Genomic DNA, 24,080 nt, shown 5'->3' with positions numbered 1-24,080 from the left:
GGTAGTACAGAGGGCCCCGTCGAGTCTCTTCGCTCCGTCAATCCAACAATCCGCTCGGTTAACGCCGTAAAACAGTGCTGAGAGCGGCGGCGGTCCCTCCGTGAAACACTTTGACAGAGCCGGAGCGGTTAGGAGAGGAAGAATGGCGGATTCGAGCAGCGCTGCAGCGGTCGGGGCCGCAGGCTCCAACAGCGCTGCTGCTGGAGCGGCTGGCACTGTTGCGCATGAAGGAGCGCCCGGAGCTGCGGGACCGAAGACTGGGTCCGAGTCCGTGAAGGGCCAGATTTTTGATGTGGGCCCCCGCTACACGAACCTGTCTTACATCGGGGAGGGGGCATACGGAATGGTGTGGTGAGTAGAGCCTGTCGTCGCTGTCGGGCTGCCGTAGTATGAGCGACTATGCTAGCTAACATAAGCTGTTCGTTCGCACTCACTGCTAGCTAGCTAACCGTAGCTGATGTATTCAACAAGGGGTTTCAAGCAAATATGAGCGCAGCCACGATTTGTGTATTTTAATGAGCTGGGCCAACATTCAGAGATTATTAAGCCTCAAGGCACCTCAACTTGCGGTTAGCAGGTTAGCTGAGTAGCTACAGGCGTGGCTATGAGCTTTACAGGAAACAAGATTGAGAGTGATTGCGCAGGACGTAGTTTGCTTTCCGATTAGACATCTTCTGCAGGCTGCATTTTACCGCAAATGCTGTTTAGTTACTGCTACAACCGGGTTTTTTTTTTACGTCCAGCTCCAGTCTCCCAGTCACGTTAATCTCTTGAATTTATGATAGCCAAACAATCAGTCTGCTGCAAAGCTGCTGCAGAGGATGCGAGTGGGATTCGTCAGTTGTAGCGAGGCCTCCCCTCGTGTTATCGCTGTACATGATCTCTACAGCTCTGTGTGGACGTGTTAAGCAATTCTGTTGCACTTGATATCAATGTAGAGTCATTGCTATCGAAGTTGGACTGGGAACGCGATTAGTTGGGGCAGCACTGCGTGTCAGTGCGAAATGGATGGAGAGCAGGGATTACACATCCATCTGAGCAGGACACACCGTGTGGCTCACTGTCAGCTCCTAACGGGAGTGTGGTAGCACAGTGCTGTTTTGTTTATGTCATTGTGGTCATGTGATTGCACTGTTGCAGCATTCGGTGTTTGTAAACATTGTCAACACCCACCGGTTGGTACAGTGACAGAAACCCAAACTGCCCTTAAAGTGTAGGCACTTTGATGCACAACAGCTTCGAACCTGCATGCTGATCATTAAACAAGTGCACAGATGTTTTAATGTAGTGTGCACATTCCAGCACGTCATGTTTCTATGTTCCAGCCACTGAAGAAGGCGTGTGAACTTGCCCAGTTCATGCAGTGTGTTGTGCAATAAGAGAATGCGCTTTTACCAAGAGGAAAGATGTGATGTAATCATTCCTGTTGAGGGTTTGTGTCAGTGTAAAAACCTAGTTTGGATGTTTTATTTCTTACTTCCCACAACAGGCTTTGCTTCGAGGGGTTTCATGGCCACAAAGCTTACAGGGATTGCTAATAAGTTCAAGGATCCACATCTTCTTTCAGCACTGCCTGGTCTCCATGTACTCTACACCTCCACCACACTGACACTGCGCCTACACTCAGATCTACACCTACAGTGCTTCACGACATACTTTAAAAAAAAAAAAGAAAATGCGTGAATGTTGTCAGTAGAGACAGTCTGCAACGCCCTTTTGGAGTTTAGTATTAGGCCAGTTTCTGATGCTGTCATTGTGTGTTGAATTGTGCAGTGTGTAATATGACACCTGTTCTGTGCTTCCATCCAGCTCCGCTCTGGACAACTTGACAAACCAGCGCGTAGCCATCAAGAAAATCAGCCCGTTTGAGCACCAGACGTACTGCCAGCGCACACTGAGGGAAATCAAGATCCTGCTGCGTTTCCACCATGAGAATATCATCGGCATCAACGACATTCTCAGGGCACGGCACATTGACAACATGAGGGATGTGTATCCTGTCATGCTCTACAGGGACGGTCTTTACTGCTTTTGCTGTCATTCTGCTCATGCGTATGCAAACTAATCGTAAATGTTAGTTAATCAGGGTGTCTCATTGAGATCACTTTTAATGGATCCAAGAACTTCAAACATTTGTACTCAGACATGTAGACATACAACTAACCCCAGATAACCTAAAAAGGGGGAAAAAAGCAGACAAACATTTTTTAAAATGATAAAAGTCTCTACGGAGGCCTGAAAGAATTCAGCTTGAGGGCACTTAGCATCTCATTTAGTATGAATCGTGCGTAGTATCTGAAGACACTTCTGTGTTATTGTGGACACAGGGATTATCCAAGTTAAAATTTTATGATTGTGCACTTTGGCTGCATGTTAGAAATGATCTAAAAGCTTTAATCATACAGTTTCATAGTTGGATGTCGTCAAATGATAATTTTTCCCTTTTTATGAGGACCTTTGCGATACAGACATTAATGATGAATGTGAAATTTGTAAGTGTGTGATGCACTATGATAAACAGGGTTTAGTAATGATGGGACAGAATGACAGTACAGAATATCTAGAGACAACCTTCATTTTCGTACGTGGCGAAATGTATTTTTATGAGCATTATTATTGAGTTAAAAGATGAGTATGAAGTTTGAATAACAGACTGTTGCCAAGCTGAATTTCTAAGTATTTATTTGAGTCAGCAGTAGTGGTGTTTGTGCTGTTCAGAGTTTAATGGCAGGATAATCAGAGTCAGTGGTGGAGCTGGAGAGTTCTTTGTATTTATTTATATGCATTCAAAAGACGTTTCTGCTTAAGAAGTGATATTTAAAAGCATCAGGAGTGTGGAGATTAATTCTATACTTATTTAGGCGTAGTAATTTTGAAAACTTGATCCTTCCTCAGCTTTTGTGTTAAAAGCATTTTTCTCTACTGTACTGTATATACTGTAGTACCGCCTCCAAATCAGTCGCTTTAATCAGAAATCTAATTTTCTCACAAATCCCTGCAGCTTTTAACGAATAGACCTTTTTATTACTGCACTCAAAAAGTGTTACATTCAATAATCTGTTAAAAAAAACTGTAGTATTGGCTCGTGAAGTATCTGTAACTTTATTGCAACAGCTTTGTTTTTTGTGTGTTTGAGAGTTCTTCTGTGACCACATGATTCAAAATTATTGGACCTTGGCGTGACACATGGTGTGGTTACACCAGAAAGAAAAACAAACGAGTTATTACTCCAGCTTTTAGCCACTACACTTTGTCCGTTGAGCTTTGAGATTGATTTGACTGGGAGTTTGGTGGGATAGTTTAAGGGAAGAAAACCTCCTGGAAACATTGATGTTGTAGCCTGATGAGCCTAATCTTGGTTTTGTATGGAAAAATAATCCCGTGAGTTGGTTTAGAGTCACTGTTGCAGTTGGGAGTTATGCTGAACTGTGGTGCAGTTCGATTAATTGCATTCCTCAGAGGTAATAACGAACAGCATATTTCCCGAGAAGTAGATGCAAATGTTTAAAAGTAATCCATCTGAATTGTTAGCATTTACTCTCGGCTTTAACAGGGTTTGTTTTATGCAACACGCTCTAAAATTGTCCATTTTTGCTGGTTGTTACTGAGCTGCTAAGTCCTTGTGAGGATTGTTGTTATCTTTCAGCCACATTAGACAGTAGCGACTGTCCGCAGAGCAGCTAGCAGTGATGTGTAGGCACGGCCCGTCAGTCAGTGCTGCTCTGGCAGTTTCTCTGTGAAAAGCTGCATTGTCTTCTGAAAAATGGAAAGGAAATGTGTGAGTCGTCGTGTTTCCTTATCTTGTTTTATCTGCCTGGCTGCTCGCCTTTTTTGCACTGTGGTTTAGCTAATGTGCTCCTGAGCAATGCACATACAAGCAAAACCAAGGCTGATAGCATCATTTAGGGGTTGTGTTTTTCAGTATTTAGTCCGCCTAGTAATAGTACTACACTGTGTGACGGCTTACATTAAGAAGGCTTAGGCTACAGGTAACGCAGTATTTCTTTGGCACACTGGTGCTTTGAGTGTGATGCCAAGACAGCGTAGTGGATGTGTAGCAAATTTCATAGTAATTTATTCAGTTCAACCTCATCTTGGTACTGGAGGAAAATAAGGGGAACATCCTTTGAGAACCAGGAATGTGTGTACAAAATGTCTTCTCATTTTGTGTCATAGCTTTTGATGTAATTCTGTCAGAAGTGCTGGACTTGAGCACATGAATGATGGGGGGGGGACCCCAGATGTTTGCTGTGTGTGCGATAGATCAACTTACTGTAGCCGCTAGCTTCTTCAGGCACCATTTTTTGTTTTCTCATGCATGATTTGAGGAACAAAATTATTGCAAAACTCTGTGTGGACCCAAATTACCAACCTGACTAGTATAAAGTATTGTCAAGCATTAAAAAAAAAAAATAACAGAGAACCATTGTGCTCATAAGTTGGACCAGTTATTAAGATGATGTTGTTAGTTGCTGTCTTTCCAAACAACCAAACCCTGTAATCACACCTGAACAGAGGTGGCAGTTTTGAAATGAAACATAATTATTTACTCAGTTTTATCCATATGTAGCTCAGTAACGCAATGCAAACGTAACGGTCTTTTCAGTTTTTCCTGAATGTCTGTGCAAAATTTTCTAGTCCTTCATGATTAGTGGATACTGTCAGCTTTGTCGTTGTCCACCTTGACCCATTCGTCCTTCCAGCTACATCGTGCAGACTCTGATGGAAACTGACCTGTACAAGCTGCTGAAGAGCCAGAGGCTAAGCAACGACCACGTCTGCTATTTCCTCTACCAGATCCTGCGAGGCCTCAAGTACATTCACTCCGCCAACGTGTTGCACCGTGACCTCAAGCCCTCCAACCTGCTCATCAACACCACCTGCGACCTCAAGGTTAGTTTCCACACACACACCTAAATACCATCACCACTGGTTACAACTGGATACTGTCTGGTTTGTCTGCAGTTTGTGTGTTACTCTAGGTGACAGTAGAATTTAAATACGATATGCAGCCTTTGCACAGAATATATAGAGTATGTTCAAATCACTAAACCACATTTGTATGCTGTAACTTTAGTGTAGGTATACACGTTTCTGGTGATGTGGGAGAAAGCACAGTTCATGTTTTGACGAGAAATGATTAAAAAAAAAACAGCTCAGGTATGTTCCTCTTAAGGTTTTTGTAATTTTTTTATTCGGCTAAAAAGCTTTAGCTTTGGCACCCATAGAGAATGACACCAGCTCTCAGCAATTGTAGGAACTTTGGATGGCTCTGCAAAGAAGACCTAGTTTTCGGTGCAGCTGCATTGAGCTTGACAATTTAAACACTGATTCCAATTCTGTATTTGCAATTGCTTACTGTAAAAACTTTTTTTTTCTTAATTCCATTTTGCTCTTCAGTCTGTAGAGTTGTAGTCAAACGTGAAAGTGCCAGAAATAAAATACACTTTTAGTGTCCACAGTTTTATATTATTACATTATTGTTATTTTATGGTGCTTATAATTCTTTTGTGGCACTTATTCAGGTTGTTTTTTTCTTGACTAGATCCTTGCTTGTGTTGTATCTACTCTCAGATGTACGTCGCTTGGCTAAAAGCATCTGCTAAATTATATTGTATAATTGTATGTAATAAGCAACAAGAAAAGCACTCAGATGGCGCATCACTTAACAAAGGCTGTTCATTCCCCCATATGGCATTGTCAGAAATGCATGTAGCAGGTGTGGGAATTGATGAGACTTGGAAATATTCCCACAATTTAATCAGTTGTTCCTTGTATCATTTCTGACGGATGATTCCAGATAAGTCGGCAGAGGTGGAATTGTAGTAGGATCGCAATCATTTGATTGTCAGCCGGCAGCTGATGTAGTGCTCACTCGTAGCCATGGTTACAGTGATGGCGTGCCGCTATCTCACAATGATACAAAACTCTTTAACAAATCCGTGGATCCAGACTATAAGCCACATCACTGTCAAACTCTAATTACTTGGTCCTTGTGTCATTTCTTACCTTCATGAAAATTTCATCCAAATCCGTTTTTTAGTAATGTCGCTAACAGGCGGACAAACGTACACTGATCATCACGTAACTCGGCCGTTCCTTGGCAGAGTAATAATCAACATGCATATTTTTTTATGGTAGAGAAAATGTCCCTACAGACGATTAGGCCAAATGCATATGGTGTGCAGTCAAATTACTGGGGATTGTTGAGAGCCATCCTGTGATAGGCTCAAAATCCCAAATTGAAACTGTCCACTGCATGCAAGTGTACATTTACGGATGTATGAGGTACGATCAAGAAATTCAGAGACTGCACTTACAAACAACTGAAAAAAATATACCAGATTGAAAATTGGCCGTCGTCTTCTTCAAAGTAGTCTCCTTGTGCAGCGATGCTTCGCTATCATCGCCCCTGCCACGTTTGGAACGCTCCCTGGAAGTCCCATCCTGTTAGCATGTGAAGCACCATCTGTGACGCACTCTAGATCTCCTCCACTGTGTCAAAACGGTGACTCTTCAACTTGAATTTCATTTCGGTGAAGAAAAAAAGTCTCGGGGAGCTAAATCTTGCAAGTAGGGACCAGCAGTTTGGTGTTGTGGCCAAAAAACACGTACATCCTCAACATGCTGTGAGCAGACACACAGTGCACCCAAATGCCATCACGCCACAGTTCAGGCTGTTTGCACCAAATGTTCTCCTTCGGATGCTTCAGGACGTTGCAGTAGAACAGTAGAGTCTCACCACAGGGGACTAAATCATGGTGCGCAACCCTAATAGCAACAAACATGTTCTTGGTCACACTCCTGACCTGATGCGGCTTCTTCCATCTTGGAAACTGCGACTCTTCCACTAGAGCCTGCTGGTTGGTCCCTGAATTGTAGCTGTATATCAAACTCTGATCACCAGTAATGATCTCTCCATTAGGTTTGAGTTCCGCAAGGAAATTGCCAGTGTGTATCTGACACTAGCCACAAAAATGTATGTAACACAGCTGCCGACAGCGATGGCACAAAGTCACTTACAGTCTTGACACATTAGTTACTGGTTGCATGCACGTGTTCTGTTCAGAATGTTGTGATCAGCCGTCATAATATTCATCACAAATGAATGATACTTAGACAGATTTTATTAATCCCCAGATGGAAATTCTGTTAACACATGATAAAGTATCAAAGAGCCCGTTGTAATAAGGAATTACAATGATTTGAGAGTTTAATAACTGATCAAAAAGAGAATACATCAGTCAGTTTGGTGACTGAAATCGAACAAAACCTCATCTACAACCCCAGAGTCTGATTTGGCCAGTTTAATTAATAGAAGATTAAGTCAAATTTTGTTTTACAGTGATTTCTCAGTTGTGTGATTTTTCGTGGGTCACAATGAGCCTTTATTTGCCACTTTGTACAACCTCAAAGTACTCCTGTGAACTCTTATCAGCAGACCATTGATTGCTAAATTAGTTCATCGTTTGGATAATGGTGATAAGGTTTTTTTTTCTTGCCACTGTCGCCTTAGGGCTTGCTCTGGGGGTTCAGGCCATTTGGGTTCTGTGGAGCATCTTGAGACAATCTGAGTTGTAATTTGTGATATGTAAATAAGATTGAAAGTTGAATTACATGTGAAACCAGTAAAGAACAAGGCAGCACATGCCAGAGTTTCTTTATGATGCCAAAAACTCCAGGAGAAAAAATAATAATAATAATAAAAGGTACAGTTATAATAAATATAGTAAATAATACATTCTTGACTTCATGCTAGTAATCCTAAAAGCTTCAGTAGAATGCAACTGGACCTCTCTTTTTTTGGTGCTTGTCTCACTTGTTATCCATGAGGCTTATTGAATTCTAACTGATTATTGTTGAGTCTCAGATAGATACTGTCACCCCAAAAACATATGAGTAAGGGCCAGTTAATTCCTCAAGGTGGGAATATTTGTGAAATTGCTGGGTCATGACTCAAGATGTTAAAGCTGGTAAACCTCTCTGGCAAGGTATCTCAAGACTGCATGATAAATACCTGCTTTGTTTAGAGATGGCTGTTCTAGTTTAACTGTGATCTTGATGCCTAAGAATCTGCACAGACCTAAAATACCAATGTTGCTTAGTATATATCCATCTAGTAATACTAGCTGTTTACGGAGCTGAAAGAGGCATAATACAAATGATAAAACTTCTGAATAAAATGACTGTGGTCCCGTGATCATAATAAGCTGCAGCCCCTCTTTTAAGACCACTTTTAAGTCCACTTCTCTGTGTGTTATTACCCTGATGGAATACCTGATTTCTTACAATTTTGCCACATTACATTTCAAAACATGGCCTGAGGATCTGAAAAATGGCTCTTCTGGTTTAAGAGAAAGTTGACTGCTAAATATGACACATCTGGATTTTTTTTGTTAAAATCATTTTTGTGTTGTCCTCAGATCTGTGACTTTGGCCTGGCACGGATAGCCGACCCTGAGCACGACCACACAGGCTTCTTGACTGAATATGTGGCTACACGTTGGTACAGGGCTCCAGAAATCATGCTCAACTCAAAGGTAGGGGAACTGGAGTAGATTCTACATGTGACCCGAAAAGTTCTCAGTTTGTTGACTTTGTGTGTCTGTGTCTCAGGGCTACTCTAAGTCCATTGACATCTGGTCAGTGGGCTGCATCCTGGCTGAGATGTTGTCCAACAAGCCTATCTTCCCTGGGAAACACTACTTGGACCAGCTCAACCACATACTGGGTCAGAGGCGTGTTTGATTCATTTCCACATCCAAGGTGTTAAAACAATGGGTAGCTGTATGGAGGCTCTTCTGTCTGTACAGGTGTCCTTGGCTCTCCATCTCAAGAAGATCTGAACTGTATCATCAACATGAAGGCAAGGAACTACTTGCAGTCTCTGCCTGACAAACCCAGGGTCCCATGGGAAAAGCTTTTCTACAAGGCAGACTCGAAAGGTACGTTTGCATCTAGAAGGTTTATTTGCAGACCTGAAATGTCAGCAGTCGGGGCGTATGGGGGTGGTATTTATTTAACAAAAAACACAATTTGAGGTCAAATTCACATCTTTTCTTTTTGGTTAAATTGCTGTCAAAGTATTGCAGTTTTTTTCCTTGAAATATAGGCTCTCATACAAAATCTGCAACTATTATACCAAATGATTAAATATCTGGATAACCAAGACTGGTGTGAAAAAATACAAGATAAAGTATTTATGGCTGGCCCTAATTATGACCAAGAAAATAGCTTAAAAGTAGAGGTAGTGAAAGTACCCTGAAAATAGCTCAGTGGTCATAGGGTGGATCTGAGGTAACAGGTGGAGGCTGACGGTGCTTTGAAGTGACGTGATCCCAGCCCAGTATCGATCATGACCCCCGGTTATGAGTGGAATTCACTGTGTGGACAAACTACCCGACATAAAGGTGGCATGGAAAAAGCAGTGACGGATAAAGGAAAAAGGGCTTCTTTGGGTTTTTGTAGTTGTTACAATGTGATCATGTAATAACACAGGGTAGCATTACATAAAAAGTAGTGGTGGGATGCGATTAATAAATGTATTAAATTAATTACAGGCTTTGTAATTAATTGCATTTTTGTCAAATAGCAATATTTTACACAATAAGCAAAGTTTTTTAATTCTGGGAAATTTTGGTTTACTTACTGCAAACTCAAAGTGCAATTATAGCGATTATATTCAACATTTTAAGGCTTTTTATGAACTCAAGTACTTTCACTGTCTTGAAAAGTGGTCTATTATGGGATGGCTACACCGTTTGCCGGTACCAGGACTGACATAGCTAACGTTAGCTCTGGTGCTCGAAGCAACATGTTGAGCATTGAGGTGATACCGTTGGCTTGAAGTGCTACGGTGATTAAAAAAAAACGTTTTGTTGAATAATTTGCACACAACCACGCTTTTATCCAAGCTGCCATCGGGAAGATTTTTAAAAGAAAAAGTTACACCCAACAAGCTCAATGCGGTCTCGTCTTCCATCACTGTTCACCAGACTTTTCTGTGTGCTGACGTCACTCAGTGTGTCTTAAGCATCTTCTTCACAGCTGGAAAACAGATTTTAGGTTCATTACCGCCACATACCGGGCTGGAGTGTGCATCAGTGTTACCGGTGTGCCAGATATTATGGAACTGGGAAAGACGCAGTTAAATCCATTTGTTTTCTGTAATTAATTTATCGAAATTGATGTGTGAATGTCCCAGCCCTAATAAAAAGATATTCTTGCTACAAATTATTGCCTAGAACCAGTGTTAAGGTTGTTCATCACTCAATAATTTATTTAAAAATAATGCACTACTTTACTTATTTAATCCTTATAGACAGTATTTCATTACATTACATTTGCGTTAGTCCAACAGCATCGTCTGATGAACTGTCATGCAACTGACATTACAACATTAAAGCTCGCGTGTGTCCTCATATTGGCTGAGGATTGAATTTAGAAACAACGGTGTGCGTATCATTGCTTTGTTAATACAGACATGAGGATGTGATGTGATTGCAGTAATGCATTCCTTGCAGTGAGCTAGTATGTAATGTGTTAACCTCGTAGTAGTAGTATATAGGCTTCAGAAATATTTTGTACAAAAAAGCTTTTTACAAAGAAGCTAATTTAGATATTATCCACTGGACGACATACAGTATATTGGATAGACAGATGATCAGAGTTTTTATATAAAATCCTCAAAGTGAAGCTTGAATGGTTCAGTTTCAGTTCAGTTTGATTGTGAAATAAAATGGCTATTATTATAAGAAGACGCGTATTTTATATTGATACACATGAACTAAATAGATTTTTTTTAACAATCTCATGCAGCCCTGGACCTGCTGGGCCGCATGCTGACCTTTAACCCCATCAAGCGCATCAGCGTTGAGGAGGCCCTGGCTCATCCTTACCTGGAACAGTACTACGATCCCACAGATGAGGTAAAAATTCAGCGTTTGAGGCACATTTTTATTTTGGCAACAGAATCTACTGAATGCTCTGCCTACTAGTGTGAAGACTTTATTGTTGAGAGGAATTTCCACAGAACAACACCACATGGGGAAATAATTCTGCATCAAATTGCGCAAATGTTATAGGTCGAAAGGCTCAGTTGCTCAAACTTGCAGTGGCCGTTGTCACCACTGTTTTCTGTGTGATTTAATTGTAAGCTTCTGTGCTGGGAAGCCTCTTAGCTCAGTTTGGAATGCAATTAGTATAAGTTTGCACCATGGTTCGGCTTTAGAGAGGTTCAAGAACGTGATCAGTAATCACTTCTTAATTCATGTAATCGTCAACAGGATCCATGTTCTGCAATAAGTTGTGGATTTCAATTTTACACCATACCCAACAAAACGGAAGACACACATTTTTCCATCTTATTTTGTTTTGTTTTGTTTTTTGCCTCGATCATATGTAGGACATTGTACTGTGCTGTTTAAGTCTCTTCTACATTTATTGACAGTTTGTAAAATATGTGTGCAGCCTGTAGCAGAGGAGCCCTTCACTTTCTCCATGGAACTGGATGACCTTCCCAAGGAGAAGCTGAAGGAACTGATCTTCGAGGAGACGGCTCGTTTCCAGGAAAACTACCAGGGCTCCTGAGATACAGGTACATGAGCAGGCTGCCTCCATCGCAGCCAAACACTCTCTAGCAGTAGCAAATTAAACGGTGCATTTTGGAAGAAAGAAAAACTTTAATTTAAAATCAGATAGGGCTGCAGCTATTGATTATTTAGTAATGAAGTATTCTGTCGATTATTCTGGTGATTAATCGAGTAATCGGATTCTGCACTTGGCCTTACAGCATCAAAAATATGATGTGTACAATATATAGTACTATATATTGTACATACATAGTATAGTACAGGGGTATTGTACATATATAGTAAAGCCATGGGAACCTGACATGTATTTAGTTGGTGATGCAGAAATCACATAAATATATTTTAATGTTTGGTTCGTTTAAACTGCAGCTACTGCAGCTGATAGATCTCAAAAAGGAAGGCTGATTAGTTTATTCATATTTATTACAGATCATGTTCAATCAGTAACATTAGTTTCACTTTGATTCAGCCACAAATTACAGTGATTTCCTTCATTATGCGACAGTGTCAGACCTACATGCACTTCAATACAATGTCATGTTTAAATCTATGAAATTTGATATTTTTATTGTGCAGCTGTCTGTTAGAAATATTCAGTTGTGCTGATCGGTAAAAGAAAGACTTTCTCACTTTCAAAAGTTTTCTACTCGTACTCCTGTCTTGCATCATTTGCAGTAGTAGCGCTTTTGACCAACATCAGTTTTAGATTTCTTGTTGTTCTCCATGAAAACGACCTGCTGACTGAAGCAGTTGCATACAGTCAGTTCATTTTGTGCAGAAAACGAGTCACATGATACGTTAAACGCTCCTGTTTGTGTGGACAAGTTTGAAGCAGAAAGTCTGAGTTAAAAAAGACAGTTGAAAACCACCTTCAAACCTATTAACTGACTGGGGTTTTTGTCGAGCCGACTCACATAAAGGAAGCCTGACTATGTTAAACTGTCTTCATAGTTTAGTTCTCTGATCTGCGAAACCAACGCCATAAACACTAGAAAAGCTGCGCAGGTTAAAATCGAAGCGTCCTGTCAAATTTTAAATCCCCTTTTAATTTATTGATTATAGGTCTGGGTACATATAGGATGAAGTCTGGGTCTGGACCAGTTAGTAGTGTGGATTAAACGAAGCCTCCTTTCAGAGAGTTTTGCTTCAAGGAAATTTAGCAATCAAATTACTCAAATAACTCAAGGAATCAAGGAAATTTCAGCCCTAAAATCAGATGTCACTGAAGCCTCAGAAGGATTTTTCTGCCGCACCCATCCTGCAGTTCTCAGTGCTTTAGAAGCATTCTTTGCTTCTCACCCTTGATAATGTTATGCAATTATGCAGGTGCGAGATGAGTTAGTTTTAGGTTTAAATTTGATCAGTTTCTTCTGGATTACTGGAAGCTAAATTTAGCCTTTTTGCTGTTGTTTGACTCTTTTCTCCTATCATCCTGATGACGTATACAAGTGGAGTGAAAGATGCATTTAAATGGACCTGGTAGAAATCAAGCTAGTGGTCTGTTTATTGTAGAGCACAAACCAATGTTCTTGCAACGTCGTTGGAGAAAGAAGCGGTATCAGTCAGTCAGAGCTATCTGTTTCCTACTATGGCTCTGAATAGAATTTGCTGTTGATTGAGACCACTAGATGTCAGTGGAGCACAGTGCCGTTCATGCATGAAAACACACCATTGAACCTCAAATGGAAATTTTACAGCCAGTGTACTTGTGGCAGATACAAGATGACAGTAAATGTACAAATAAGGCATTTCCCACAGTCTGGGGGCAGTTTTACAAGAACTTGTGATCCTGTGTTATAATCAGACAAAAGCCAGGTGCTGATTTGATGAACCACAGAAGTAGCTACTGCTACTAAATTGACTTAACGTCACTCAATGGAAGGTAAAGTTTGCACAACATGTTCATCAGAGTGGTATTGTCCCCTCTGGAAATGTGGAAACAGAATTCATGGCACTTGAATCGGCATGCATGCAAGTTTTTCAGTCTTATCTGCATATCTAATATTTTTATTTTTGGTAGTAAATAGCCAATTTCTAGAAATAAAGTCACAAAATGAAATACTGCCCACAGAGAAAAATAATAAGTTAGAGGCACCGCAGTACCATCACAAAACCACAAAATGCTGCGTGGTTGCACTTTACTAGTTGTAGTGCTTTGCACACATTATGGTTCAGAGGTTTGGGGTCACAGCCCTGAGACAGACTGGTGACCTGTCCAGGGTGTCCCCTGCCTTCGCCCGAGTCAGCTGAGATAGGCTCCAGCACCCCCCGTGACCCTAGTGAGGATAAAGTGGTGTATAGAGAATGGATGGATGGATGATTTGGGGTTACTTAGAAATGTCCCTATTTTTGAAAGAAAAGCTTTTTTCAATGAAGATAGCATTAAATGAATCAGAAATACACACATTGTTAATGTGGTAAATGACTTCTAGCTGGAAAAGGCTGATTTTTAATGGAATATCTCCATAGGGATACAGAAGAACATTTCCAGCAACCATCACTCCTCTGTTCTAATGCTACATTGTGTTAGTTAATGGTGTTGAAAGGCTCATTGGACATTAGAAAACCCTTGTGCCGTTATGTTAGTGCATGAATAAAAGTGTGAGTTTTTGTGGAAAACATGAAATTTTCTGGGTGACTTTGAACGGTAATGTATTTAATATTTGTCGTCAATTCAGTACATTTAGTTGGACCACATCGAGGCCAGTATGTTGTTGCTTTCTGTGTGTGAGCCGTTCTCGTCAACATGAGATCACCTGCTGATTCATCTCCTCTATTGTCTCGTCAGAAAATTCAGTGTGGGGACACAGGAGGGTCTGAATGATGTTTTCTTTCAAAAAAATGTATCTGGTGCGTCACATGACATACAGTGAAAAGCAAAGGGCAGTCCCACTGGTGCTCCTAGTTTAGTTTTTTTAGCACTGTCTCCAAAAATGGGAGCAAAATGTGACTAAATGACAGCGAGCTGAAGACCTGGGAAATTCAAAAGGTTTACTTGTTTTGCAGCTGCATGAAAGGATTTCCATGTACCTGAATGTGTAAAATGGGCCATTTAAATGTATATATGGTTCACATAACTGTAAAACAAATTGGGATGGACTAAAGCAGAAACGGAACACAAAATTAGGAGAGCAGTTGCTTTGGTCTTTTTGTACAATTTGGTTCTTCATTTTTATGCATGGGTAGGTGGTAAAAAAAACTACTTTACATATTCTCTGAACCATTTCTTTGGACCTGCACAGAAGTGTGTCAGGTGAAAACAAGTGCGAAAATTTGGAAAGTAACAATTATTACCTTGAAGTGTTCATGTCTGGGTAAAATTTTGACCTTTTGACAGAAGTTTATTGGACATTATGGTTTGCCTGCCTTTGATTTTTCACCAGCACCACAACCTTAGTGTGAGTCAATCTTAACACAAAAGATCAGATCAAGTCGTGGAAAATGAAAATGTGAATTAATATTAAGCAAAAATGATCTCTTTTTAATGGCATTTTTTTGTACTTTTTTCCTTTTTTGTCAGTCCTAAGGAGTGACAAAGCCACATGGAGGCTTGGAACAAGAAGACCCCAAACGACATGCTAAAACAAAAGAAAAATGCATCTTCAAGAAACCAACAAAAGATAAAAACAAGAAATATGAACATTTAACTGCTTATCTTTCCATTTCTACTGCAAGAGAGCTAAGTTTAAATTTGATTTCTGTGGCTGGGTGGGGTGGTAGGGTCTGTCATACTGTTTCGGTTTCGTCCATGTTGAACTCCTCCCTCCTCTCGCCTCATGTTTGGTTTCTTGTTTTTCGTCCCATCTACAGTAACTCACTGCCCTTCTCCTCTCCCCATTGAACCCTTTGTTCATGTCGCTGATTAGTCTGAGCTCTCCTGTGTCTCCTCTCTCAGTAGCCTCCTCTCATATATACACATACTACTGTATTAACCAACACCATAACTTTCTTGTCTTGATCCATGTAAATCTCAACCTGGAAAAATTGAGGGCTTAAAGCACGGGGATGCTAATCGGGTTTGTGTATGTACATACAAAAATATAAAAGCTTTTTTTTCTTTTTTATGTGCTTGTCACGGTTTTCGTTTCTACACCATTATTTCAGTGTTTTGGGTTCGATTCAGTCGTATTTGTATGTTTTTGAGGTTTATATTTGCTAGTCATTTTTCAACTCTTTCTTTTGAGACAAGCTTTCAGTGTTTTTACTGGCATGTTGGCAGGATTTCTTTATTGTCGCTCTTTTTTTTTTTCTAAAAAACAAAAAGTGTATGATGTTCATATGAATGCATGCATTCCTGAAATTTACCAAAGTGGCAGAGATTCAAGGAACCTGGCTGGTGTGCAACATAGGAATACTAGTTTTTAAACATTTCTTGACCTAACTCTTGGACCAAGAGCAGAGGAACTGTACTCTGTCTATTTGTGAAAGATCTGATGTATCCAGGAGGTGCTGCGTGATTTGAACAAATTGGATAGAAGCAAAAACTACAAAATAATTTCTAAAAGTGCATGCTTGATAAGATGTTGTGGCTGTGATGTCAAAGCCCCATTATCTAGAACCTTCATGGTGCTCTGTGCCACATCAAATCAGTGTGTTTTATCTTTTTCTTACCACAGTGCTGCTCAGCTGCACCCACATTATCATCACCACACTGTGGGAGTCGCACTTGAAATTGAACAACCAACCTCAGTTAGTGTAAATTAAAGTGTTTATTTGTCAGAATGTAGAAACACGACTCTGGTGTAACATTACTGTATCATCTACATTTGGCCTATAACATCGTTCTGTATTGAGTTACGTTCCTGTAACAAATACAAAGCAGCAGACTGGTGAAGCCCTCTGTTTAAAGTTCACTTTAAACCAGTTTTTAGTGATGCTCATTCTGGAAAATGGGGGTTTGTTTGACAACCTTTCACATCCCACAATGCTATTCTTTCTTCTGTCTGCTGCTGTTTGACTCAGGACAGCTCTTGCATGGAGTCAAGCATGTACGCAGCCAGAGGCCTCAGCTGGCAGCAAACAGATTAATGCAATTTCCAACAGGTATTTTTAGAATTATGATCATTTCGGCTTAAAGCGAGGAAAAAAAACAAATTACGTCCCAGTAAGCCCAGCCCTGGTGCGATCTCCTCAAAATGGAATGCACTTCCATTATTATTAACCTTTGTGATTTTCCTGCTGTGACATGCCAGGATGTCAGCTGTGAGAAAGATCTGATGATGTGAATGGAGTGCTGCTTGTAAAAGGCCTGGATTTCTTGTTCTTTAAATTTTAACGAGCAGCACTGTAGAAAACTGGATATAATCAACAGAAAAATCACAGGAATGTACAGTTTTACCTGCTCAGTGCACAACTGTCATCAGTCTGGTTGTACAGTGCACATCATGGTTTCCCTTTCTGCCTGTTTTCTATCTGTGCTGCCGCTATCCTTTTCGCTTGTATGCGTTTTCTCACCTTCCTGTTAACAAACTGGGTGTGTATTCTCAGAGATGTCTTGTGCATGTCTCTTATTTCTGTCTGTTCATTATTCCTGTGTCTTTTTTCTGGATCTGACTGTACTAACTGCTGCTTGGTGGAGCTCCAGTTCAGTCTGCACTAATTATTCTTTTTTTTGCCTGTTGTACTTGGAACGCCCCAAGAAATGGACCAACACATGCACCGGATCGATGCTGATAGACCCAGATCCAGAGCGCTCACTGGCCTCGCAGATTCGTTGTATGTCTCGCGCTCGAGTTGTTCTCTCAGAAGCCATAGCCAGCACTCTGGAATCGATGTGAGGCTTTTTGGCGCATGCGGCGATCTTCATCTTTTTCGTTCAACCTCCAGACTCTCACCATGCTTTACTCAAAAGGGCTGCCTCCTCCTCCTCTTCGTCCTCCTCTTTCCTCCCCCGTCCTCCCACCTCTTTCTGCTTGTCCACAGCAGGACTGGTGAACACCTTCCATTGACTTTTGCTGCCGCTTTCCCTCCTCAGAAAACCCTCACCTGGATCATGAACAGTCACACAAGCAGGAAACTTGCTCCAATCACATGACTCAATCAGCACGTCTGCACTTTGTCTTTCCAGCCACGCGCCCCACCCCCTCCGTCTCTCCCTCCCATGTTCGAGGTTGTTTTTGGTTGTATTGGTTGGTCTTTCCTTTCCCCGTCTTATATCCTGCTTGTTGAGCTTTAAGTTTTCACGTGCTGCGTGTGTTAAGACTCATGGATGGTCTGCAGTAATTTATGTCTGTGTACAAGTGTTTGTGTATCTGCTCATCAGTAACATAAAGCCAAGACTCTTCTCGTCATGTCTGTGTGTTTGTTGTGGAACTGTTTCCTCGCCGCTTGGGCCCTCTCCTCTGCAGTTACCTGTGCTTTTACATCTCAGAGATGGTGGGTTTTTTTTTTTGTCTTTTAGACCAACACAAAAACTGTAACACAGATATTTTCACATGGTCACCAATTAACCAGGCCCTGCTAGCTTTTTTTTTTCCTCCAGACCAAACATTTTACTGGGTAACCATGGGAATGAACCAAGAGGACCACGTTTTCCAATCCTCCTGACACACACACTTCCTCTCTGACTTTGTGAGAAGTGTTTGTGAAAAGTTGCACTTAAACACACCATCTACATTCACACAGTATCGACCAGTCTAAAGGCCTGTCCGTCATGAAGGCCTGTTTCCAGATATTGTTGTTTTTAAATGGCTGTTCTTATTATTGCTATCGTTGATATTGGTGAGATGTTGTATTTTCTTTTTTCTTTTTTTTTTTTTTACATAAAAGGGAGTTAAAGTTGTATCATTTTTTAAAATTAGTATGTTTTTATTTGTATTTTTTTCCTTATTTCTTTTATGGGCGTGATTATTATTATTGGCAGTGTTTTCGATCTTTCTAAAACCTCTATTTTTTTTTTCTTTGATTTCCCCTACAGGACCTTATGAGGAATTATTTTAAAAAAAGATATAAGTAGATTGTCAGAGATATGAGTTATTGAGGGTTATAGTCTGTATATTCTATGGGTATTATGAATTAAACAATTAACAAAAACAAAATTATATACATATAATTAAATAAAATTTCCTGATACTGTTAAATCTGTGTTGTGGCATTGTGTTTATTCTTTTTTGTTTCTGCAACTTTTGCTTTCGGTAGATAAATTGCAGGAGAAGGTTCCACACAGAAAGACTTGGGATGATGTTTAGAAGTAACTCAGCCTAAATTCATGAATTGCATAAAGCTTTCTAGACCTTTAGTATTTTCAGTATGACCAATTTGTCATGATATCAGAATGTCTTTATTGTCATTGTATGAGAACAACGAAATTGGAAATGCAGCCCTTACCATGAAGGTAAATAAAAATAAACAACATAAAAAAACGCAAACAAAAAATTGTTCTTGCAAATGTTTGCAATTAAGAAACTTGGCTGCATCCAATGAGATACAAAGTAACCTGAGATACTAGTTATTGCACCTTTTGTGTGTTGTTGATCATTTATTTCACTGGATAAACATGTTACTGTCACTATTTTTTTTCTTTTTCTTTATTATTGCTAGTCAAGTCACCTTTATTGACACAGTACATTTAAAGCAACAAATGTTGATCCAAAATGCTTTCCAATAAAGAAATGAGAATATCGTTGCAAATATACCTGACAAAAAATGAAATAAGGTGAAAAATATATAAATAGAACCCAAGCCTTTGAAACTGGAAACTGCAGTTAATGCAGATGTGCCAAAAGATGCAGTTCCTTAAATTCCCACTTGAGGCTGGCTTCAAAGGCGGCTAAACACACCAGACTCCCATTATAAAATCTCTAACTTTACAGCAGAAATACATCTGTTTACGTCCTGGTATAAACAACAGTTTTGGTCTCTTCTGTTAATTTGTTGAGGGTCTTGAAACAGCTACAAACTAATGCAAAGCAACTCGAACAGCAAAAAACTAAAAAAAGACATTTTTATTGCATCTCTTGTGTGCTGTTAATCAGTTATTACACTGAATAACCATGTTACTGTCACTATCAAGTTTTTTTTATTGCTAGTCAAGTCACCATTATTGACATAGTGCATTTACAGCAACAAATGTCCCAAAGTGCTTTCCAATAAAAACTTACATTATCGTTGCAAATATACCTGATAAATTGAAATAAGGTGAAGAAACAATATGTAAATATAAACCAATCTATGAGGCTGAAAACTGCAGTTAATGCAGAAGTACCAAAAGATGCGGTTCCTCAAATACCCAGTTGAAGCTGGCTTCAGAGGCGGATAAACACACCAGACCCCCATTTAAAATCTCCAACTTTACAGTAGAAATAAACCTATTGACATCCTGGCACGAAACAGTTTTGGCATCTTTTGCTAATTTCACCGCTCATGACAGCTGTACAGGGATGAAGAGATTTTCATATCTCTCATCCTAATTTTCTGAGGACTTAGTTGCACATTAATAAGGGGCGTTGCTACTTTGACTAACCGGAAGGTGTCATCACAGGAACTTTTTTGGATTAGCTGGGAGTTAAGACAACACTGACCTCCAAATCTGCTGTTAAGGAAACGTGTGGGTGACATCATAGAGGTTTGTTCATCTTTGCATACAGTCTAGGAGAGAAACCTAGCGGATTTTAATGGCAATCGTGGAGAGAAAGAACTCTCATTTACAGTGCTTTGTGAAAGTATTCGGCCCCCTTGAACTTTTCAACCTTTCGCCACATTTCAGGCTTCAAACATAAAGATATAAAATTGTAATTTTTTGTCAAGAATCAACAACAATTGGGACACAATCGTGAAGTGGAATGAAATTTATTGGATATTTTATACTTTTTTAACAAATAAAAAACTGAAAAGTGGGGTGTGCAATATTATTCGGCCCCTTTACTTTCAGTGCAGCAAACTCACTCCAGAAGTTCAGTGAGGATCTCTGAAAGATCCAATGTTGTCTTAAATGACTGATGATGATAAATAGAATCCACCTGTGTGTAATCAAGTCTCTGTATAAATGCACCTGCTCTGTGATAGTCTCAGGGTTCTGTTTAAAGTGCAGAGCATCATGAAGACCAAGGAACACACCTGGCAGGTCTGAGATACTGTTGTGGAGAAGTTTAAAGCTGGATTTGGATATAAAAAGATTTCCCAAGCTTTAAACATCTGAAGGAGCACTGTGCAAGCAATCATATTGAAATGGAAGGAGTATCAGACCACTGCAAATCTACCAAGACCCGGCCGTCCCTCTAAACTTTCAGCTCGAACAAGGAGAAGACTGATCAGAGATGCAGCCAAGAGGCCCATGATCACTCTGGATGAACTGCAGAGATCTACAGCTGAGGTGGGAGAGTCTGTCCATAGGACAACAATCAGTCGTACACCAGTGGTGTAGTGGTCCCTGGAGAAGTGGGTATACTCTTAATTTTCACCTTTTTTTTTTTATTTTTTTTATTTTTTTTTTATTAGTCCAGAAAAACACCCTGTTTCAGAAACAGTGACATAGAAGACTACTCAATTTATTCAGTCATTTCTACTTGCCCACTATTATAAAATTATCATGACTTGATTAGGAGCAGTTTGTAGTTATTACTGGTCACACAAGCAAACTGGATTAATGTAACATGTATTTATCATGAGGCAAACATGGTGTTTCAGTTACTTTTGAACATTTATTTAAATAAAACACTTCAAATATGAAGTTGACAGTGCATCCTTGTTCATATTTCATCATGAATAAAACCTCAATATTGTTTTAGGTCGAATCTTAAACTACCTGTCCCCATTCTTGTGTTTTTACTTACTTTAAAATCAACTACCAGCCTAGAGGTTTTCCCACATTATCCCAATCTAGCTAGCTTCAGACTTACGTTAGAATAACGTTAGCCTTTCAAAACGTTAGTCAGACTCAGCCCGACACTCAGTTTAACCCGTTGCGCTTCAGTTGCGCTTCAGTGTTCCGCCCGCGGTACACTTTGAGATCTGCATAAGCAATTTGCTAAATGTCTGAAACTGCAAACGCGATTATACAAACACTATACGCCGATGGAAAGCTTAGATTCTCAGGAATCCGCCGGTATAAACCACTTTCAGATGTGATTACCACAGCGGGTAATATAAACACATTTGTCCGACAAACAACGAATATCCATCCATTCGTTCTCTATACATGGCTTCAACGTACACAGCGCGACTCGCATTTCCGGGTTCATTATTACACACAGATGAAAATATTCCACAAAAAACGGCCATAATCCAACCTTGCACATCCAGACGACACAATCCAGTAAACTATTTTGTCCAAAACATGTCTTGAAGACGGTATATGATCCACGAATAGGTCGTTTTCGAGGAAATGCACCTCGGGATGCGCGTCCAATATTCCCTGTATTTCTCGTCATATTTTTATTTACAAATAAAATATTAGCAATTTTTTTTTTTTTTTTTTTTTTTTTTGTACTGAAAATGGCTGGAATTGACTGCAGCTTTAACCACTGGCGACAAAATATCCTCTCCTTGAAATGTGCAGTCATGTTGCCAGTAGTTTAAAACAATGATTCATTTGGAAACCACCTTAAAACTTACCTGAGAATTATATCGTCCATGAAAGTAGGTTCGCTCGATACGTACCACTCATTTGAAAGGTGTTTATTCTGACTTTCTCGGATTTCCGCGCATCTTTCAAGCAGACCTGTCAATCAACTGGAGTGCCACAGAGGTGTTAGCAAAATTTTCCTCTGTATGACCCGCCCTACTCTGCCTTTGATTGGCTCATCCCTAAAGTTAACCAATCGAATCAGTGAAGGTAGCATGTACCAGCCAATTACAGGTAGAGGAGGGTTGTTCATGGCTTCATCAACCTTAAGGAAAAGAGGGCTACCTGACACACAGATATTACTGAATGATGCGCACCAGAAGTGGGTATACGCAATGCTAACTGAAAAATAAGTGGGTATACGCCACATACCCTGGACTACACCACTGTCGTACACTGCATAAATCTGGCCTTTATGGAAGAGTGGCAAGAAGAAAGCCATTTCTCAAAGATATCCATAAAAAGTCTCGCTTAAAATTTGCCACAAGCCACCTGGGAGACACACCAAACATGTGGAAGAAGGTGCTCTGGTCAGATGAAACCAAAATGGAACTTTTTGGCCACAATGCAAAACGATATGTTTGGCGTAAAAGCAACACAGCTCATCACCCTGAACACACCATCCCCACTGTCAAACATGGTGGTGGCAGCCTCATGGTTTGGGCCTGCTTTTCTTCAGCAGAGACAGGGAAGATGGTTAAAATTGATGGGAAGATGAATGGAGCCAAATACAGGAGCATTCTGGAAGAAAACCTGTTGGAGTCTGCAAAAGACCTGAGACTGGGACGGAGATTTATCTTCCAACAGGACAATGATCCAAAACAAAGCCAAATCTACAATGGAATGGTTCACAAATAAACGTATCCAGGTGTTAGAATGGCCAAGTCAAAGTCCAGACCTGAATCCAATCGAGAATCTGTGGGCAGAGCTGAAGACTGCTGTTCACAAACGCTCTCCATCCAACCTCACTGAGCTGGAGCTGTTTTGCAAGGAAGAATGGGCAAGAATTTCAGTCTCTCGATGTGCAAAACTGATAGAGACATACCCCAAGCGACTTGCAGCTGTAATTGCAGCAAAAGGTGGCGCTACAAAGTATTAATGCAAGGGGGCCAAATAATATTTCACGCCCCACTTTTCAGGTTTTTATTTGTTAAAAAAAGTTTAAAAAAATCTTTTTATATCCAAATCTGGCTTTAAACTTCTCCACAACAGTATCTCGGACCTGCCTGGTGTGTTCCTTGGTCTTCATGATGCTCTCTGCACTTTAAACAGAACCCTGAGACTATCACAGAGCAGGTGCATTTATACAGAGACTTGATTACACACAGGTGGATTCTATTTATCATCATCAGTCATTTAAGACAACATTGGATCATTCAGAGATCCTCACTGAACTTCTGGAGTGAGTTTGCTGCACTGAAAGTAAAGGGGCCGAATAATATTGCACACCCCACTTTTCAGTTTTTTATTTGTTAAAGTATAAAATATCTAATAAATTTCATTCCACTTCACGATTGTGTCCCAATTGTTGTTGATTCTTGACAAAAAATTACAATTTTATATCTTTATGTTTGAAGCCTGAAATGTGGCGAAAGGTTGAAAAGTTCAAGGGGGCCGAATACTTTCACAAAGCACTGTAACTGGGAGAAACCGCCAGCAGAACCAGGCTCAGGGAAGGCAGCCATCTGCCTCGACTGGTTGGGGTGAGGCTGAAGAGGAGGGAGAGCAGGGGCTTTAAATCTGAGTCCAATTTTACCGCGAAAACACTGGTTAACAGGTGTCAGCATGTGTCACTGATTGTTACCATGGAAACCTGGCTCTTAGCTCTGAGTTAGCCTGAGGGTGGGGTGGCTAACATTTTAGACAGAAATCAGTCATAATTTGGGTGTGTGTGAAAATGTCTTGCTTATCACAAGAAATTTCAAAAT

The 24,080-nt window shown here is 40.2% G+C and overlaps 1 protein-coding gene and 1 long non-coding RNA gene across 2 annotated transcripts in view; one reads left to right on the top strand and one right to left on the bottom strand.

Annotated features, from left to right (window-relative positions):
• LOC127531599 (uncharacterized) overlaps positions 1-24,080 on the bottom strand; it is a 184,302-nt gene that overhangs the window by 123,826 nt on the left and 36,396 nt on the right. The window lies entirely within an intron of this gene.
• On the top strand, positions 129-18,670 carry mapk3 (mitogen-activated protein kinase 3). The gene is made up of 9 exons (XM_022202336.2): positions 129-351; positions 1,810-1,992; positions 4,704-4,893; positions 8,424-8,540; positions 8,617-8,731; positions 8,814-8,945; positions 10,819-10,928; positions 11,470-11,596; positions 15,112-18,670. The coding sequence occupies exons 1-8, from the start codon at positions 143-145 to the stop codon at positions 11,587-11,589; spliced, it is 1,176 nt and encodes a 391-aa protein (XP_022058028.1). The 5' UTR covers positions 129-142; the 3' UTR covers positions 11,590-11,596; positions 15,112-18,670.

The sequence above is a fragment of the Acanthochromis polyacanthus genome, chromosome 21 (genome assembly GCF_021347895.1).
Source record: "Acanthochromis polyacanthus isolate Apoly-LR-REF ecotype Palm Island chromosome 21, KAUST_Apoly_ChrSc, whole genome shotgun sequence".
Lineage (NCBI taxonomy): Eukaryota > Metazoa > Chordata > Actinopteri > Pomacentridae > Acanthochromis > Acanthochromis polyacanthus.
Note: the sequence above shows the minus strand (reverse complement) of the source record. Positions and strands in the feature narration are given on the sequence as shown.

Coding starts and splice junctions, on each gene's coding strand:
- mapk3 (XM_022202336.2), top strand. CDS start 143: ATGGCGGATTCGAGCAGCGCTGCAGCGGTCGGGGCCGCAGGCTCCAAC. Junction 352..1,809: donor GGGGCATACGGAATGGTGTG/GTGAGTAGAGCC, acceptor GCTTCCATCCAG/CTCCGCTCTGGACAACTTGA. Junction 4,894..8,423: donor ACACCACCTGCGACCTCAAG/GTTAGTTTCCAC, acceptor TGTTGTCCTCAG/ATCTGTGACTTTGGCCTGGC.